Source organism: Mya arenaria, chromosome 9 (assembly GCF_026914265.1).
Source record: "Mya arenaria isolate MELC-2E11 chromosome 9, ASM2691426v1".
In the NCBI taxonomy this organism is placed as follows: Eukaryota; Metazoa; Mollusca; class Bivalvia; order Myida; family Myidae; genus Mya; species Mya arenaria.
The window spans coordinates 16480912-16502313 of NC_069130.1; the positions used below are offsets into that span (position 1 = coordinate 16480912).

Here is a 21402-nt window from a genome sequence, read left to right on the forward strand (position 1 = left end):
ACACAGTGAACAGCGAGCATTCAGCTTGTTTTGTTATAAGGTGAATGAGTTGACTTATATTTCAGGATACTTGTTACATGCACTGGAGCGGCAGTAAATGCGACTGGTGAGGATATTTTGTTAATATTAATTTTATGTTGCAGTAAAGAAATGTCAAAAACTGACTGAAAATTATTCAATATGATTTGTTTTTACTAACTTCATTGTGTTTGATATTTAAAGATGATACTATGACGAACATGCTAAAATGGTCATATTTTTTAACTTTCTTTTTAAGTCTGTGGTCAAACACAACTAAATTCAAATACAAAAATCTGCTGCGGAAGCCTTCCTCATGCAAGGTTCATAGGCGGACACGAGTTTGGATGTTTTCAAGGTAAGGTTTAAAAAGTGTTATTTTCGTAGCTCAACCACACGATTTTGTCCTAGCAGTGTTATTTCATTTATATTACGCTGTTATTATGCTCCCCCTTCGAAGAAGAGGGGTATATTGCTTTGTACATGTCGGTCGGTCGGTCGGTCGGTCAGTCCGTCGGTTAACCAAAGCTTGTCTCAACAATTCCTAGACGTATGGCCATCAAACTTGACATGAAGGTTGGGCCTTACTAGTTGATGACCACTATTGATTTTAGGGCTTATCAGGTCAAAGGTCAAGGTCACAGTGACCTTGAATGGTAAATGCTAGTCCGAGTGATGATAACTCCACAATGCCTCCACCCATGTCCCTCATACTTGACTTGGAGATTGGGCCTGACCAGTAGATGACCTCTATTGTTTTTGGGGGTCATCAACCCTAAGGTCAAGGTCACAGTGACCTTTAATGGTAAAAGTTTGTCCAAGTGATAACTCCACAATTGATTTTAGGAGTCATCGGGTCAAAGGTCAAGTTCACAATGACCTTGAATGCGAAAATGTTTCGAGTGACAACTTGACAATGCATGCGCCCATGGCCCTCAAACTTTATTTAGAGTTGCGTCTGACCTGTAGATGACCCCTTATGATTTAAGGGTTTTTTAAACGAAAACAGCGTTTCTGTGTGATAACTTGACAATGCCTGCACCCATGGCCCTCAAACTTGACATTTAGTTTTTTTGGGGCCAGCTGATGACTCCTATGGACTTTGAGGTCATAGAGTCAAAGGTCATGGTCATAACACACTCTATCCTCACACTTTGAATGGTCATAATCATAAAACTGCCTCAACGGCATCATATGTCAGTGACAAATCAGCTGTCATTTCGGTCCATGCATATTTCATTCAATTGTTCATATAATCCTGACAACATGGCGCTCAGAGGGGCATAATGTTTGACAAACATTTCTTGTTATTAATCATATTCTTATTGATGTTCACGATGATGAATATGAATATGAATATGATTATGATGATGATGATGATAAAGATGATAATGATGACGTCGACGACGACGACGATGACGATGATGATCAATAATGATGAAGGTGATGAATCAGGATGATGATGATGATGATGATGATGATGATGATGATGATGATGATGATGATGATGATGATGATGATGGTGGTGGTGGTGATGGTGGTGATGGTGGTGGTGGTGGTGATGATGATGATGATGATGATGATGATGATGATGATGATGATGATGATGATGATGATGATGATGATGATGATGATGATGATGATGATGATGATGATGATGATGATGTTAATGATGATAATGATGATGATCCAGTTTCATATAAAGGAGAATGATGACAGTAAGAATTATTCCGGTTTCACTATAACACTCAAGATGATTACAAAATCAAAATAATTGACTAGTCTTCTTTCCAAGAAATATAGCACGAATCCCTACATCAAAACTTATAATTTGCAATACCTTTTATAAAGGAATTAAACTTAAACGACTATTCGGACTTCTCCCGGTGCAATATTAGAAAAATGTTATTTTAAATAAATATATATACACCCATTTTGGCTTACTTAAGACGTGATTTTAATTGCAACTAATAGGATGCTGTCGTGGTGATAAGGAGCGGTTGTACAAACGCAGATTGCAAGAGTGTTGCAATTGTGTCGTGGTCGATCGCAAGGTTGGTACGGCTCAGGTGTGCCGCGGAACAGAACTGGTGGATAGGAATGCCGGAATACATAGATTACGTCAATGCACAGGACCAAACGGACAAGAAGCAGAATATGACCCAAGCAGTTATGTTTGCTGCACACAAACCGGTAGGCTGTAATATTAATATCCTGTTCTCGATCCAGTTAAATGCACTTACTTGAATATTTATTAATACTGCTATTTTGATGTGTGTGCATTGTATTTCTATGACGTTTGTGTTGTTGGGTGTCTCTCATAAAGTTTGTGTTACGTCTTTGTAGTCACTGTAATTTCCGTTTTATTATTAATAGCTGTATCACCATCACAGTTACTCTTGTTTTCAACCAAACGGCAAAAGCAAACCAAATGAAGTGTCTTATTGTTATTGAAGGGATTACACAATGATCTTCTTACTGTTCATTTCAGGTCTTATAATAGCAAAACCGGGACCAGGGCAATACTTATGTCACGATGATGGCATATATAATTCATATCTTATGCAACTGATACGTCTAAAGAATGGCTCTCACATTGTTGTCCAGCAAGGCATCAACTTATGTGGGAGTGGTAAGCATTCTTAAATATACGGCTGAGGCAGGAGTTTTGTATCTGAGGGATGAAACTTCTCGGGAAGGGGAGGCAATTTTGAACGTTGTTCTAAAATTAAATATATGTGTATAAAGTGTAGTTAGGGGAATTTGATGATCCACCTACAATAAAGCATGAAGTTTGAAATGGAACAGTTTGGTGTTTTATTTTCAACTTTTACTCTGATTTTGATAATGACAATTTTAGTATGTGGGTTGGGCTAGGCATAGAGTGGTACGTTATAAATGTATTTCAACTTCAATTATCGAATAGTTTTATTCACAAAAATGTTCCAATAGGGATCACTGGAGTATGTCATAAATGGTTTTATGTATTTTGTAATTTAATAAAAACAAATATATCAATAAGTTTTTTTTTTCAAATGTTAAGCCAAAAGATACTCGTACATGTTGTGAACTTTCCTTTATCTACATATATTCTTAATGGTCCAATGCAAAACAATATTTAATGATTAGCATTCCATCTGATTGCAGCTTTTATCACAACGCAAAGTCCATTTTATTACATCTACTGCTGTGACGGTGTTGTTCCTCAATTTGAAAAGAGCAAATGGAATACTATGGAATGTTGTGGGACAAAGACAAGCCAAACATGCTGCAACAACACTATTTTCAACGGTGATCAGAGATGTTGTCAAGGACGTAAGAATTACGTAGTGTTTATATTTCAATTTAACATTAATTAAGTTTATTTTATGCTTTCTGGTGGTTTATAGAGAATTATCAGTGATATAACTACAGTGAAAATATCAATTTGATAATGTTCACTGTTTTGAAATTCAAGCCCGCTCTCAGTTCAAAGTCAAACATCAGCGCACAGCGGGTTTGGACCCAATTTCTACGACGTCATTTCCGCGTTTTTCAAATATTGTGTATTGAAATGCCTTTTTAATCCAATTATTATAATAAAAAATAGTGTTTGTGTCAGTGTAAGATAGCAATATATCTAACATCGTGAACACCAAAATTAAGTACGTCAGTGGCAACGTCACTCGTGAACTATATATTTTGATGATCACTTGGTCACGATCTTACACTGAAACAAGCTAGTATCCCCTATTCATATTTCAGAATTATTGACGTTATACATTCATTTGTAATACTTGTACACAGGGTCTGTGTCAAGTGTTATCCAGTCACAAATATACAACGAAATTAAGCTCCGTAGGCAAACAATAATAAATAAACCCTATTTAGAGGCATAAGCTATGGGTCCAAACGACAAAAGCGTAAACACAAACACACCATACATGCATCTACATGACTTCATCAAAACATGTACACGATTTTATCGCTGCCTTAGATGGCACAAAGCCTGAGTATCCCCCTAGCAAAAGTACGTTTTGGGCTTTTTGTCTCGGACATTACAGTACAGTAGACATAAAAAGAAAAAGTGACAGCAAACTTCTGAAAAATATCATGAAGGAGGGAAGGCTTGACTTTTGTCTGTAAAATTAAATAATGTTTATCATCAATTTGTATCTTCGTTTATATCCAATCGTGAATGCACTTTACGTATATTTCTATATTCATCGCTATAACAAGTACTATAACAAGTATTCATCGCATTTGTTCCACGTATATTTTAACATAAAGGAAAGCGAAACACATGGGCGATTTGTTTTCACTCTAGTCGTCAAGATTTGTAAAAAAAACGATGTTAAAAGAGAGGGCAATAAAAGCGACTTAGATTTAGGGTCGGTCGTCACAAGTCCTCGAATTTAGGATCCGGAGAAAAAACTAAGTTAAATATATCGGCCGTTTGAGAGGAATATTACACAATGGTATGCATTATTAAACGTATAACAAGATAACAGGTATATAAATTGCATCGCGTTTAACAATTGAATGCTTTCAGATACACCTTACATTCTGAAGGCCGAAGAATGTTGTGAAAACAAGGTCATCAACAGATCAAAGGAGCTGTGTTGCAAAAACAATATTGTGACAAAGACGCATCCTTCCCACTACGGATGTTGCAACATTAACCGTGCATGGACAACCTACAATGAGTTTGATCCTCCTGAAGTAAGTACATTTTAATGAAGGCTTGCAGTAAAATTTAAATACCCAACTCCATTATCTAGTCGTTTCACCGTTTGTGTTATTAAAAATATCCGATGATCAACTGATCGAACGGATTATTAATACAATGCAAATGACAGACAAGCCGACATGGAGCAACCAAATGTATAACTAAGACATTTTAGAGACAGATTGTTTGTGGGTTCCCAGCTTCATCAATACACAACAAACCTATTGTTTGCCATTGTTTAAGTGGCACATTTTTTGCAGAAAAATGTTTCTTGAAAGGAACTGTTTTATTTCTTCGTTTATGTGATTTAGTTGTCTAATGTAAGTATGCAACCGTTTGAAATGTTAGTAATAGTACGTTCTTGGTTGCTGGGGTTATTTAAAAAGTTTAACTGTAATGGTTTTTTCATACTGTATGTTTAAAACAAAAAACTATTTTCATTACAGGAGTGTCTTTTGACACATATAAGAAAAACATTGCGTAACAATCCGACAAAAACAGGAAGTAGGTCGGGAGGGAATCAAATCGCAGAAAGTGTAACTACAGAGAGAAGCCCATTAGAAGAATGTCCGTTCACAGAATGTTTTGATAGGGAACAGAACAACGTTCAACTTGCAAAAAGTTTTTTGGTATGGAATAAATAAACGATGTAAAATCGGTTTATTTGCGTTTTGGCTACTTAAAATAATAATTTCTAACATAAAAAATCGGGATCTTGCTTTCAGTTAAATAATTAAATTATGAGAAATGAAATATGATTGTTTGTCTCGGATTTTCTTTTTCAAAATTCAAGAAATGTTCACAGTTGTATTTCTTTTTATAAGATATTTAAAGTCGAGTTATTTGAGAAGAATAAGAATGGTAAACATATTCCAACATGTGTTTTATTGTTCTTACAGACTTGGACCTTTTTCTTGACGACGTAAATTTTACGGATGATGGATCAAATATTAACGTAACAATTATCCAGCCGGATGAATTTGTCAACAAGAAAGTCACAATATTTTTGCCATACATATGTCCATGCCTCGACAGTGGCCATGTGTACACGTTATTTACAAACAGGGGATGGGTTCGAAATTTGACAATAGACGGAAACCTTGAATTCACAATCTGTAAAGCAAAGCTGTACATACTGGTGTATTGTGTACCTTAAGGTGCTCATTGTAAAGTAAAGCTGTACATACTGGTGTATTGTGTACCTTAAGGTGCTCATTGTAAAGCAAAGCTGTACATACTGGTGTATTGTGTACCTTAAGGTGCGCATTGTAAAGCAAAGCTGTACATACTGGTGTATTGTGTACCTTAAGGTACTCATTGTGAAGCAAAGCTGTACATACTGGTGTATTGTGTACCTTAAGGTGCTCATTGTAAAGTAAAGCTGTACATACTGGTGTATTGTGTACCTTAAGGTGCGCATTGTAAAGCAAAGCTGTACATTCTGGTGTAAATCCAAGATTTGAAGCTGAAACATGTCACATTAATCTTGACCTTTTGACAATGGACAACGAGATCTTTCGTCACACCTATTCTTTTTGAAATGACGCGAATGAATACATATAAATACAAATATTTTACCGACTACATAGATTTTAGCTTCCACAGTCATGTTCCGGTATATTCCAACGACAGTGCACATGATATCTAGGAGATGGAACGCATCAGTTGGTCTGATAGATGAATTCAAACCAAATTGTTTCGGAAACCTTCTTTCTGAACCAAATATATTTTGTCCGATTTTAAACATGACATTGATATCGTTATAATCTTCGTCTGTATCGCAGAATACTTTTTCAAGTGTATCTTCTGCATTGAAAACGATGCAGTCTCTGCATGTAGAAATGATGGTCAACGGACCAATTATCGGCTTACCTGAACATATCATAAATTATAAAATATAAATCAAATCAAACACACTAGGATTCACATGTAGAAAACAGCAACCCTATTTTTCAAAAGTAAAGCTTAAGTGTTAAATTTTGAAAAATGTTTAATTAAAGTAACGACTTATTCAAAAGTGCTCGTATCAATTACAAAACAGTTTTATACAAATATTTACAAAGCAATAAAAAGTGCAATTAAGTATCATTAAACGTGCAAACATCAAATAAATATGTTATAAGAAAATATATAAAACATACCAAAACCTTCGCAATACCTTATAAAATATGCCAGTATCCAGATATGCATTTTGAAATATGTTCATAGTCCTGTTCAGTATTAATATAATATCTTCCTTCTTTCAATAGGACGAACATTGATCATGCGGTAATTGACATTAAAACACATTTTATTCATCACATGCCTGACTTACATTTAAAACATTAGTTGTGAGAAATAGCTTTACATTTCATCGATTCATTGACGATAACATTTGTTGGTGATCCCATTAACACATGACTGAAAATCAAATATTGATATACTAATCGCCGTTTGCATGAGGTTCTTTATTTCAATTGATATTGGAGTAAGCTGGCCTATTTTACAGTCATATAAGACACAAAAAATAATATTTTAATATTATTTTCGGTATAATGTCGACATTAACATTTTCAAAAAACAATTTCAGTTGTGGTAGCTGCCTTGTTTTCCATAATGGGCATGCTATATCCCTAGTATCTCGTTAAAAAACTCGATTCGTCAACGTATTCAGTAGACTATATAACATCATTTCAGCATCCAAATATAATTCAATTGGAAATAAAATTATTTAACGTTTCCCTTTCCATGCCCTTATCTATGAGCGATCGTAAAATTACAGAAAAACTACTGTATGGTAGTTTTTGTATGTATTTTCCTATTTGTGTTGCTCTAGTTACACCAAGCCTTTAAAGCAAAATAGATTTGTCCACTGGACTTACAATCACAGTGTCAAGAGCTCGATCCCATGTCTGCCTATGACGTTCCATGACATTCAAAATGGGTCTTTTGTCTCATTCCACTTATTGTTACATGTGTAAAGTAGCCAGTGACTTGCGAATGGTAAGAACAAAAATAAATACGGTTAATGACATACAGGAATGGTCTATACATATGACCGTCTGATAATAACCCCAACCGTGCTTGACCGACATGACACCGAAAACAAAGAACATTTAATACAATAAACCGTGTATATGTAGATTATAGTGAAAATAATTTAAGCTTTGTTCTAGAAAATGTGATGACTACTTTAAACTAAAAATCATTCTTATAATCGATTGACCGTGGAAATTCATTTACATTGGTAGACATTGTACTCAACCTTGAAATGGTCCACCAGAAACCGCTACAATTATTAAAACATCAGGTTTAGTGAATACTCCTACACACACGAGATAACATTCTGTTCTGCCCTTTGAAGCATTTAACTAAAGGCCGGGATGAGGTTTGTAATGACGAATATCAGGAAATGGGAGGCGAATATTGCTTTCCACTAAAGTTAATAATGTCCCAACTGCAGACTGTTTTGACTAATCACCCACATTTGATAAATAAACATGTGGTTAACAAGCTTTTAAACATGCTCCTTTCTCAAACTCTGTTTGCGGCTGTTATGTTTAACCTTATAAGCAATTTCAAGTTGTTTGCATTTGAAGAGAGTTGCCGTAGTGTTTGTTTATTAAATAAAGTTGGTTAGGTCATATCAACATATTAATTACACATCAAGAGCTTGAGAACAAAGGTTTGAAGACGGAGTACTTATCATAGTTTCATAACCTCTGGGCCCGTTTACAGAACGAGTTAGGACCTGTTTCAGAACAAGTGATTTTTACTAGTATCAACTTAATTCTTAGGGCCCGTTTCAGAATAAGTTATGTTTACAACCAATTACTGGTTTCTTGAGGCAAATTTTCAGAGCGAGTTTGCTTTACTGCAATCAACCGATTTCTTCCATGATTTAGATTTGCTGTTCATCTCCAATCATCAAACATGAATAGTTTCTTATTGAAGTGAGAACTCTCATTCAGTGCCCTAGATTTAACAGTTAAAAACGCCAGACCAAACGCCTTATAGTACATTTTGATGATCATTCCAAGGCGGTACCCAACTTGCATAGTCATGTTATACTGTTTGATACAAAAATGGATAAAAACAGTTCTCATTCTGAATCACTTGGGCTTATACCTTGTGCATCTAAATATGGTTTATATTTGAAATCCAGGTTTGTAATTGTAGTTTTCATCATATTATTCACCACATTCATTAAACACTGCTCTATATTTAACAGCAATTGCAGTAATGTGCAGCTCTTGCTTTAGTAGCTGCTGGAATCAAATATAACACGATTGCATTAAAGTAGTCTTGTAAAACTACGCCCAAAAATATAAAACAGGCCATAAAGGTTTCGGCATTAAACGTGGGCAATAATCGAACGGCGGTAAGACAAAACAAAACAAGGCATATTAAAGCAAGACTTCCTCCAATAACTTTAGCTGCGGGTATTTGAAGGCACCTTACAATACACCTGAATTGATCATCTGTGTATTCGCGCCGGATTTGACACCATACCCCTGGAATAGTAATAGCCATTTTATAATATTGGCGAATTATTTACATTTTTTCCATTCCTGATTATTCGAAGGCACAATGACAGTGCCAGCTACATATACATCCATTTTTAACGAATATGTGATTTTGTCGTTGAAACCCTTTTAAAATAAGGCGATAAAAGTAGTTCAGGCTGTTAGCATAATAAATTAGATAAGTCAATAATAGGTGATGATGTCATGGTAGCAACTTAAGAAAATGGAAAACCAAAACGAATCGGACACGCTAAAACATTATGAAGCTTACTTTCACAGGACTCCCATCTAAAGGGCAATGTTGCGAACATTGAGTCCACACGTTTGTTTCGAAGTGCAGTACGCATGTGCAGGACACACAGCTCTATTTTCTCAAGCTCACTCCATCCAAAAATTGATTGAGCAACGCAATTCAGCAACACTTTTAATTGTCTGTAAATTAAATAACAAATGAACGGTGTAATAATTGTTTTAAACATAAAGTAATATGGAAAATAATAATTTCGCATGATGTTGGCTGATCCTTCAGAATAAAATACTCGATATTCTATACGACAATGTCCGAACATTGATTTGGCTCGTCAGAAATTTCAAATGGTGAGCTTGGCCTTTATTCCACTCGACATTTAAAATCTCACATTCCATTGCTCCAGCTTGCGTATCATACGGCTAGCATTTCAACTTTGTCGTTTCTAATGGTGAATGAAAAGCCAACTAGACATTCGAAATTTGACTCTAGAGCGAACTGTCGACCTTATTGACGAGCCTGCTTAATATTTGGACTTAGAATGATTTAGTCGAGCTGATTAAAGAACTGTCTTGTCATTCTGTATTTGGTATTTAAAAATTATGTCTATTGAATTTAATGTTAATATCGATATACCAATTTCACACCGCCTTATGCTTAACAATTTTATATATTGACAGCAGTTTTCAAATATCTCACTGTCGACTGAAATGATTCTATACCCTACACGTGAGTCATTTGATAACGTATTTGTTCCGAAGTAATAATACAATTGATTATTTAAAAAAAATCAACAGTATATTGTTGTGAATAGCTCTAGAAGCCATCTTACGTGCACATTTCTTTTATATCTGTTTGTTGAACGATCCAGGTTAACATTGTAATATATCCAATCGGCTTGCATGCTGACTTCTGGAAAGCTTCTTCGATATTCTGGACAGTGGAACAAATCTTTTCTGGCGCAAGGCTTCCTTCAATGTTATGTTAGTCATATTCAGACTTAAAAGGGTCGATTGTATCAATGTTAACACATAAACAATAAATATTTTCATACCACTTCTTCATTTGGATACAATTACTTTTTCTAAATTTCAGAAAACTATCACCATACAAATGTAAACTTTTTATTTACATCTGTGTTGTTATGCCTTTAGTTCCAACACTTGTAACACTTGCGGTTGTACTTGTCTACATTTTACGCATGTGCCTTTGTTGTGTGTGCTGTATCCTTATGTGAGTGTGCTTGTCTAAACTATACCAATGTGGTCTAAACTATACCTTGTGTTCATCGTACCAATGCGATTGTGCTTGTCTACACTATACACATGTGCTTGTGCATTGTGTACCTTATCACCTAATGATTTTTTGTTCCGTACATTGTCCTTATCTGACTGTGCTCTTTGCATTTTGTTACAGTGTGCATGTGTCTTGTGTACTTCAGGCCTTTGTGACAGTATCGTATGTATTGCACCCGTAAGAAGTGGTGTCATGTGTACCTTGTCCCTATGTACTTCCGCCTTGCCTAGTTTGTCTCCGTGCCAATGTGTCTTTTGTACTTGGGCCATGTCCCCATGTAAATTTGACAGGTGTACATTGTCCATGTTCTTGCCTTTTGCAATCTGTAGTTATGTGTTTGTGCTTTTTGTACTTTGTCTCCATGCAAGTTTGCCTTTTGGTTCTTTGCCCCTGTGTATTTTTATGTTATGTACTTTGCCCCCGATTAGATGCGATTTGTGTACATTGTCCCCATGTGTTTGTTTCTTCTGCTATTTGTAGCCCATCCTATTGTGCTAGTTTATTGTGTTCTTTGTTACTATGTACTAGTTCATTGTGTTCTTTGTTACTATATGCATGTGTCTTGGGTACTATGTTCCTATATGCTTGTGTCTTGAGTACTTTGTTCATATATACTGGTGTCTTGGGTACTTTGTTCCTATATGCTTGTGTCTTGGGTACTTTGTTCCTATATGCTTGTGTCTTGGGTACTTTGTTCCTATATGCTTGTGTCTTGAGTACTTTGTTCATATATGCGATTGTCTTGGGTACTTTGTTCCTATATGCTTGTGTCTTGGGTACTTTGTTCCTATATGCTTGTGTCTTGGGTACTTTGTTCCTATATGCTTGTGTCTTGGGTACTTTGTTCCTATATGCTTGTGTCTTGAGTACTTTGTTCCTATATGCTTGTGTCTTGGGTACTTTGTTCCTATATGCTTGTGTCTTGAGTACTTTGTTCCTATATGCTTGTGTCTTGTGTGCTTTGTTCATATATGCTTGTGCTTTTAGTACACTTTTCATATATACTTGTGTCTTGGGTACTTTGTTCCTATATGCTTGTGCCTTTGGTACTTTATGCCTATATGCTTGTGTCTTTGTACTTTGTCCACAAATGCCTGTGTCTTGGGTACCTTGTTCATATATGCCTGTGCCCTTGGTACTTTGTTCATATATGATTGTGTCTTGTGTACTTTGTTCCTATTTGCTTGTGCCTTGGGTACTTTGTTCATATATAAGTTTGCCTTGGGCACTTTGTTCCTATATGCTTATGCCTTGCTTGGGTACTTTGTTCTTATATGCTTGTGCCTTTGGTATTGTGTTCATATATGGTTGTGCTTTGGGTACTTTGTTCCAATATGGTCGTGTCTTGGGTACTTAGTTCCTAATAGCTTGTGTTTGCTGTACTTTGTTCTTATATGCTTGTGCCTTGGGTACTTTGTTCCTATATGCTTGTGTCTTGGGTACCTTGTTCCAATATGATTGTGCCTTGGGTTCCTTGTTGATATATGGTTGTGCCTTGGGTATTTTTTTCTTATACGCTTGTGCCTTTGGTACTTTGTTTCTATATGAGTGTGCCTTGGTTAATTTGTTCTTATATGCTTGTGCCTTTGGTACTTTGTTTCTATATACCTGTGCCCTTCGTGCTCTGTTCATATATGAGTGTGCCTTGGTTAATTTGTTCTTATATGCTTGTGCCTTTGGTACTTTGTTTCTATATACCTATGCCCTTCGTACTTTGTTCATATATGATTGTGTCTTGTGTACTTTGATCCTATATGCTTGTGCCTTGGGTACCTTGTTCCTATATGCTTGTGCTTTTGGTAATTTGTTTCTATATGATTGTGTCTTGGGTACCTTGTTTCTATCTGGTTGTGCCTTTGGTAGTTTGTTTCTATATGCTTGTGCCTTGGGTACTTTGTTCCTATATACTTGTGTTTTGGGTACTTGTTCATATATGTTTATGGCTTGTGTTCTTTGTTACTTTATGCTTGTGCCTTTGGTACTTTGTTGCAATACTATGTCCGAATGTGCTTTGCTAGTGTGTACTTGATCACCCTGCGCTTATTATTTATGTTTTACTCCTTTGAGTATGCCTTGAGTTCTTTATGTGTATGTATTTGTGAATTGTGTACTGTATGCTTGTTTCTTGTGAACAGTGTCTCATAGTGATTGAACATTAAGTCACCATGTGAAAGTGCCTTGTAACTATCCTTTTATGCTTGTGTATTGTGTTCTTCGTTCAAACGTCCCTTTACCTACAAGTGTCTTTGTCTTATGGACTTTTTTCCACATGTGCTTGTGCCTAGGTTACTTTGTCCGTATGAATTAGAGTATTCAGCGATTTTCTCCTATATGTTTGCGCCTTTGTGTTTTCGACATGTGCTAGTGCCTTGTGTACCTTTTTCGCAACTCTTACCTTGAACATTTTGTCCCTATGCCATTGAGATTTGTGCATTTTCACAGTATGTTATTGCACCGTGTGTAGTAAGTGTACTATAGTAATTTGTTTAATTAATTAGCCCTCACTGGTGGGGGGAGTACTTAGATTCAGTATCATATTCAATTACATTTATGTAAAGGTTCCATGTTAAAAAAAAAAACATGCACCAAAGACTATAAATTTTGGTTAAAAGAGGCTTAAATTCACCCTATCTGTGGGAGGACACACAGACCTCCCAGGCCTACTTTTGGGATATTCCCTGATACTTAAATCAATTTCTACACCCCTGAATGTATTTGTTCCTTGTGTACTTTGTCCCTATGTATTTGTTCCTTGTGTACTTTGTCTCAATATATTTGGGCATTGTGTACTTTGTCCCGATGTATTTGTGCCTCGTGTACTTTGTCCCTATGTGTTGTGCCTTGTTTGCTTTGTCCCTATGTGTTTGTGCCTTGTGTACTTTGTCCCTATGCAATTCTACCTTGTGTTATTGTCCCTAAGTGTTGTGCCTTGTGTACTTTGTCCCTGTGAATTTGTGCCTTGTGTACTTTGTCCCTATGTTTTTGTTCCTTGCGTTTGACCCTACGTTATAATGCCTGGTGTACTTTGTCCCTATGTGTAACTGCCTTGTGTACTTTGTCCCAATGTGTTTTGTCTTTGTGCCTTGTGTTCTTGATCCCTATGTATTTGTGCCATGTGTAATTTGTCCCTATGTAATTGTGCCTTGTGTACTTTGTCCCTATGTATTTCTGTCTTATGTACTTTGTCCCTATGCATTTGTGTCTTGTGTTCTTTTTCCGTATGTATTTGTTCATTGTGTACTTTGTCCCTATGTATTTGTGTCTTATGTTCTTTGTCCCTATGTGTCTGGTTATTTTGTCCCTATGTGTTAATTTCGTGTGTCCTTTGTCTCTATGTGATGTGCCTTGTGTGCTTTGTCCTTATATGTTTGTGCCTTGTGTTCTTTGTCCCTATGTAATTGTACCTTGTGTTTTTGTCCCTATGTGTTGTGTCTTGTGTACTTTGTCCATATGCATTTGTGCCTTGTGTACTTTGTCCCTATGTATTTGTTCCTTGTGTACTTGTTCCCTATGTGTTAATGCCTTGTGTACTTTGTCCCTATGTTTTGTGCCATGTGTACTTTGTCCCTATGTGTTTGTGTCTTGTGTACTTTGTCCCTATGTGTTTGTGACTTGTGTAGTTTGACCCTGTGTGTTAAAGCCTTTTGTATCTTGCCCCTTGTATTTTTGCCCTTGTATACTTTGTTCCTTTGTACACATGCCTTGCGTACTTTGTCCCTATGTATTTGTGCCTTGTGTATTTTGTCCCTATGTATTTGTGCCTTGTGTACGTTGTCCCTATGTATTAATGCCTTGTGTACTTTTTCCCTATGTGTTTGTGTCTTGTGTACTTTGTCCCTATGTGTTTATGCCTTATGTACTTTGTCCCTATGTGTTTGTGTCTTGTGTACCTTGCACCTTTGTATTTGTGCCCTTGTATACTTTGTTCCTTTGTACACATGCCTTGCGTACTTTGTCCCTATGTATTTGTGCCTTGTGTATTTTGTCCCTATGTATCTGTGCCTTGTGTACTTTGTCCCTATGTATTAATGTCTTGTGTACTTTTTCACGATTTGTTTGTGCCTTGAGTACTTGGTTCCTATATATTCGTGCCCTTGGTACTTTTCAACTATGTGTTTGTGTCTTGTGAACTATGTCCCTATTTTTTATGCCGTGTATATTTTGTCCCTTTGCTTGTGTACTTTTCCCCGATGTGTATTTGACTTGTGTACGGTGTCACTATATCGTTGTTTCTTTTGTAATTTGTACCTATGCTTTGGAGTAAAATTGAACTAGGCTTAAACCTTTAATTGTCGAGGGTATTACTTGTTAGTTTATGCCTATTGCATAAATGCGATTCTTTAAGGTTACAGTAAATAAACAACTTGTGATTCATCATACCCAATGATGACCTAAATACAACGTTTTCAGAAAATATGAAACAAGGAAGATAACGATGATTCATTTTGATTCTTTAAACTTACCAAAGTTAATCTTAAGAAATGTATATAAAAATGCTGTTATAAAGCTTTGGGACTGAAAGATATATATGTTGTATTTCAAGAACATCTGATTTTAAAAATGTCAAGCTTAACATACTTAAATAACGGTTATATTGAAAGTAAAACAAGGTTAAACAATCATGAAAACATAAACAAACCTGAGAAACCAATCATGCTGAAGGTCATAAAACCGACAAAAATGCTTTTAATTCCATGAATTTTCATTGTTTGTTAATTTTCACACCTATTGAAAATATAAACCAAGCTCTATGTTTATTTTCAACTTTTGATATTCGAAGTTTAAAACTGAACTGAATATATCCTTGACAGATAAACAAAGTTAACCGAGCAGACAATCCACTAAAAAAACTAACAAAAAGTAATTAGAGCCATAAAACCTTATTTGCACGAAAACGACTGGATTATGATATTCAGCAGTCTCATAAATAGAATGCAATTGATTGTATTGAACATAGAGACATATGTTACCACACCGACGCCAATATTTATGTGAAAAAAACTACAGAAACAAACTCAGTAGCCAAAAGTTTAAACATACACCCCGTTTAATTTCGACCGAGCCTCGAATGATTCCAGCAGAAAAAGATTGTTGACTCGTTCGAAAAATAACCAATGCTAGTTTAGATTGTAGTGTAGTAAAATATGTCATTTACACCGTGAAAATGTGTCTTTGTTATTCTCAATAAAAGTATAAACAGTATTACAATACATTGGCATCAACGTATGACAAATGTCAAGTTTAAAAAACAAATTTTGTTATTTATTAAACCTTTTAGAAATATACATAGGTGTATGAAATGAAACCCAGATCTACATTTATTGAATCGTTAATATTATTAACGATTCTACAAAGTAAATAAATATTACTAAACCTATTAATTCTGAATGAATAATATATACTATCGATAATCTACTTCGAAAGGACAAGATACCAGATGGTGTCGCGAACATCGGAATTAGATATTTTACTATGTTTGTCATATTTAACCAGATTAACTATTTAATAACTATACCTATAAGATATTTTGACTCCTTATTTTGACTCCTGATTTTGACTCCTAATTTTGACACCTGTTTTACACCTGATTTTTACTCCTGATTTACTCCTGATATTCTTCCCGCTGTTACAGTATTCCGTGCGTCTCGATTTGTCATTGTCGGCTGCAGTGTATATTAATGAGACAAAGCAATAAGGACCACAGAGTTTTCAGAGTTCAGTTGGGAGAAAGGTTTCTTTTATGAATCATAATATTCCGAAACTTACAATTAGTTAAATGTATATGTTTAGAATTGATGATAATTATTATTGTATGTATTTAGATAATTTTATCAATATAATGAATAGTAAAAGTTAGAAAGTTATAATGTGCTCTTTATTTCTAAAAAAGTTAGGTATCTTAATCACGGTTACGTGACTTATTTGGTAAAGTGCACGGCAACAAATGTCAACAAGTCTCGATTCAGGTAAGGTTTTTAGAGATAACTTTCTAAATATTTTGAGAATTTTTGTGAAATAAAGACCATAAACCCCGCATTTAAAAGCTCTATCCACGGTAATAAAGAACTTTCTCTAATATCCTAAAGTTTTCCTGAGAATCTTGACCAACTGATTTCTCAGAGTTGAAATCTAAGGCAAAGTACACGGCTTTTGACAAATATATCGCTTTACTTCATGTTAGCCGTAAATAATTCATACACAAATCTTATTTTAAGCACATTTTATGTATTTTAAAGTTTTCAGCGTGTATTATTGAACTTCTTATAGTTATTTCAAAGTCGAAAATGAACTAAAACCAAATTGATAAAGTACACGGACATTTTAGGTTTGATAAAGTTCACGGTCGTTTACAACCTTCAGTGTATATACTCATTATTTCACTGACTGGTGCTAAAGCGAGTTATTATACATTTATTTAGTATTTCTATTCTTCAAATTCATTATTGAAAATTGCTCCATGTTTGAAAAGACGCATTGTAATGGAGTGGCAATGGAAGAATGAACGCGTTTTAACAGTTAGACCGACGGAGTCGCCTAAATGATGGGCTCATTTTCATGAATCATGGAAACATGTATTATCACACTAAAATTCAGTCCCGTATTTTAACAATATATTCGCAATTGACATATAAAGGGCTTGAAGTTTTTGTAAAAGGTGTTCCACTTCTTTTTCGTATCGTATATGTAAAACGTGTTTGTATTCATTATACATGGTAAACAGTAACACATAACTGCTTAATAACTCTTCATTTTGTCAATTTTGAGAAAGAAAAGTATTCTTGTACTTTTAATGTCTTATGTCTTGCTAGCTGATTTGATAGGCTTATGATTTTGTGACATTTGTTTCATTTCAGAATATGAAGACTCCGACTTGAATGCGGAATGGCATTTCAAAATAAAAAAACAACATCTAGTAGACCACGATAGAAGGCGTTCTGGTCAATTGCCATCGTTTTTGTGGGAGTGTTTTCACAGACGCAGGTTAGTTTTTGGCTTTATTATTTTTCGCAGAGAAATAAGAATATACTAACAGTTATACTTTTATTATGACTCCCCTCGTGTAGAGGTTAAGATGTGCCGTCGTCTGACTTTGTTTTCAACGTTTTTTAGGGGTTGCGTTTTTCACATAACAATGTGGTCCGTGTTTCAGTGGACAGGGTCGTTTAGTTTTATGATGCTAATTACACAATTAAACACTCATTGCGTGGCAGTAATATAGTGTTTCTTATCAATTATATTCAAGTACTGACATTGCCAGCATTTCTCGCTAACTTTTGACAGTACATGTCTTTTAATAGGTGTAGCAATCACGGCGAGACAAAGTTGCACGTTTGCAAATATTGTGGCAAAACTGCTCTTGCAAGACTTGAAGATACACGAAAGACGCGAAAGCGGCCAATTGAAGCTGTGGAATGACACGTCACAAATGTCTACAGTGTCGCTCAGCATTCAAGTTCAAATCTGGACTTATCAGGCACGTTAAGGCGAAAAACACCTAATCAGGACACATTGAAATATCACAATGGTCTAGTAAGAAGTGCATTCCAGTATGTTGCCGAGTTAAAATAATGTTTTGATGAGTTTAACATTTTATTAAGATAAATAGCAAAACGTTCTGTTACCAAAAGGTCCTCTTTTAAAATGTTCGTTTGTCTTACAGTACTGAAAAAATTGCTGTGTAAAATTAGTATGAAAACGGATTGAGCATAAAACATTTTCACAAGGTTTAGAGATGCATTGTTGTCATTTTCCCATTGATGTCCTATAAACTCTTAACTGCATGTATCTTATATAATTCAGAAAGCTTTGAAACACAATTATTTTGTAATCACATTTCAGCCTTTAGTCTAGAACATTCTAATGTTCTATGCTCAGCTCTTATCTAGATGTTCAAGTCTTAGTCCTAGCCTGTCAGTTGGTAATATAGTGCGCTCTCATTCCTCCTTGCTGTTTCTCATCTAACTCCGAGCCTCCATCTTTACAATGAGTTCCTGTCTGTATTGTTCGAATGACCGCAGTTTTACTGATGTAGATCAGATAATATTTGTTCAAACTGAACCATATAAAAGATTCAGCCTTACCTTAAAGGTATGAACAATATGCTTTAAATGTGGAAATATATATAAACTAATTGTGATGTGCGTATTTTATTGTTTTATATCACATCAAAATAGGAACATTCATGAAATTTATAATCACCACAAACGGGCCGCTTACTGGATGTTTTATTCGCCGTCAGTCCAGATTATAATTTATAAGTAAAACTATCTGATTTTTGAAGAAGTGTATGTATAATTCTGAATTGATCTGCATATTTAAAAGTAATCGAACTTATAATGGCAGACTTTCTCTTAAATTATCCCATAGACTATCTTTCAACTCCTCATTAAATATGATTACTAAATATTTAGTTATTTAGGTGTGCGTTATAATCTTATACAAAATTTATTGATACAACTTAAATAAACACTAAACACTATACATTCTGACTTCACGAAAAGAAAATGCTTATATAACTATTAGATTGTAAACCGCACTTTACTTTCAAACATAAACTAAAATGACCGTGTACTTTATCATCCTAAAATGTCCGTGTACTTAATCAATTTGGTTTTAGTTCATTTTTACCTTTGAAATAACTAGAAGTTAAACATTACACGCTGAAGACTATAAAATACATAAAATTTGCTTAAAATAAGATTTGTGTATGAATTATTTACGGCTAACATGAAGTAAATCGATAGATTTGTCAAAAGCCGTGTACTAAATCATAAGCCTATCAAATCAGCTAGCAATCAAAGACATTAAAAGTACAAGAACACTTTTCTTTCTCAAAATTGACAAAATGAAGAGTTATTAAGCAGCTATGTGTTACTGTTTACCATGTATAATGAATACAAACACGTTTTACATATACGATACGAAAAAGAAGTGGAACACCCTTTACAAAAACTTCAAGCCCTTTATATGTCAATTGCGAATATATTGTTAAAATACGGGAATGAATTTTAGTGTGATAATACATGTTTCCATGATTCATGAAAATGAGCCCATCATTTAGGCGACTCCGTCGGTCTAACTGTTAAAACGCGTTCATTCTTCCATTGCCACTCCATTACAATGCGTCTTTTCAAACATGGAGCAATGTTTAATAATGAATTTGAAGAATAGAAATACTAAATAAATGTATAATAACTCGTTTTAGCACCAGTCAGTGAAATAATGAGTATATACACTGAAGGTTGTAAACGACCGTGAACTTTATCAAACCTAAAATGTCCGTGTACTTTATCAATTTGGTTTTAGTTCATTTTCGACTTTGAAATAACTATAAGAAGTTCAATAATACACGCTGAAAACTTTAAAATACATAAAATGTGCTTAAAATAAGATTTGTGTATGAATTATTTACGGCTAACATGAAGTAAAGCGATAGATTTGTCAAAAGCCGTGTACTTTGCCTTAGATTTCAACTCTGAGAAATCAGTTGGTCTCAGGAAAACTTTAGGATATTAGAGAAAGTTCTTTATTACCGTGGATAGAGCTTTTAAATGCGGGGTTTATGGTCTTTATTTCACAAAAATTCTCAAAATATTAAGAAAGTTATCTCTAAAAACCTTACCTGAATCGAGACTTGTTGACATTTGTTGCCGTGCACTTTACCAAATAAGTCACGTGGGTTTTCAACCGTGTTAATGTGGCAAGAACTTCTAAAACAAATAGCTCAAAGGATTATCGACGAAAATAAATTTAAGCAAATGAAAGTAAAGTCCGCTACAGATGATCCTAAATCGGCAAATACAGTATTATGTCATAACAAGCCTAGAACTGCTAATGCGAACTAGTAGTAGGCCTATGATACATCATTTAATATGACAGAAAATAACGCAAGAATCATGTTGCTGTCTCATCTGAATTTCCTCGTTTAACAAAACAGCGCATACTGGTTTCCCAGTGCTTTTATTACCTTTAATAGTATCATTTATTTTGATATAAAGGTCTTACGTGTGAAGATTGTTTGCTTATAAACAGAAAGTGGAATTCACTTAAACATAGTTTTTGTATATTAATGTATCAACACATGGATACAAGATATAAAAGAGTATTTAAAAATGTCATAATTTGTCACGTATATCTATTTTAGCGCGAGTTAACAAAAAGTAAACTGGATCACATTGCCTAGTTTCTGTACCTGCGTAATTTAATAGTGCAAAAACTGAATGTCGTAAAATAAGCAAGTGTATAATATTTATAAATACTACGCCGATTAGTGAATGTTTATAAAGTGCTGAAAATGTATCGGTTTTTTTCATATGTTATTATTAAATTAGACCTCGTTCAAAGTGTTTCAAATTATGTCAATAAATTAGTGGAAACTAAAATGACATTCCCAGTAGTCTGTCTTAAATCTAACACAACCTCCTGATAATGCAACTCAACTCAACTCCTTTATTGCATAAAACATATAAACATGCATATAGCAAGGCATATAAAGGCATGGAAGTATGCAGTATCTAAAAGTGTTCACATAAGAGAAAAATATTACTATGGATGGAAGTGAAATTCAATCCTAATTTTGCATTGTAGATATACAGTTACTGACAGGTTATTTCAGAGGTTTCAGATAA

The 21402-nt window shown here is 34.7% G+C and overlaps 2 protein-coding genes across 2 annotated transcripts; one reads left to right on the plus strand and one right to left on the minus strand.

Moving 5' to 3' along the window:
* Positions 1–54: 54 nt before the first annotated feature.
* Positions 55–8725, plus strand: LOC128246784 (uncharacterized). Its single transcript, XM_052965223.1, has 8 exons — positions 55–106; positions 278–376; positions 1993–2211; positions 2510–2650; positions 3166–3333; positions 4550–4719; positions 5173–5355; positions 5626–8725. The coding sequence occupies exons 4-8, from the start codon at positions 2581–2583 to the stop codon at positions 5650–5652; spliced, it is 618 nt and encodes a 205-aa protein (XP_052821183.1). The 5' UTR covers positions 55–106; positions 278–376; positions 1993–2211; positions 2510–2580; the 3' UTR covers positions 5653–8725.
* Positions 8726–8864: 139 nt separating this feature from the next.
* LOC128246781 (uncharacterized) lies at positions 8865–15617 on the minus strand. The gene is made up of 4 exons (XM_052965217.1): positions 15414–15617; positions 10311–10449; positions 9503–9663; positions 8865–9219 (listed from the first exon to the last, which is right to left on the minus strand). Exons 1-4 carry the CDS (start codon positions 15478–15480, stop codon positions 8930–8932), a joined length of 657 nt encoding a protein of 218 aa, XP_052821177.1. The 5' UTR covers positions 15481–15617; the 3' UTR covers positions 8865–8929.
* Between the last annotated feature and the right edge of the window lie 5785 nt (positions 15618–21402).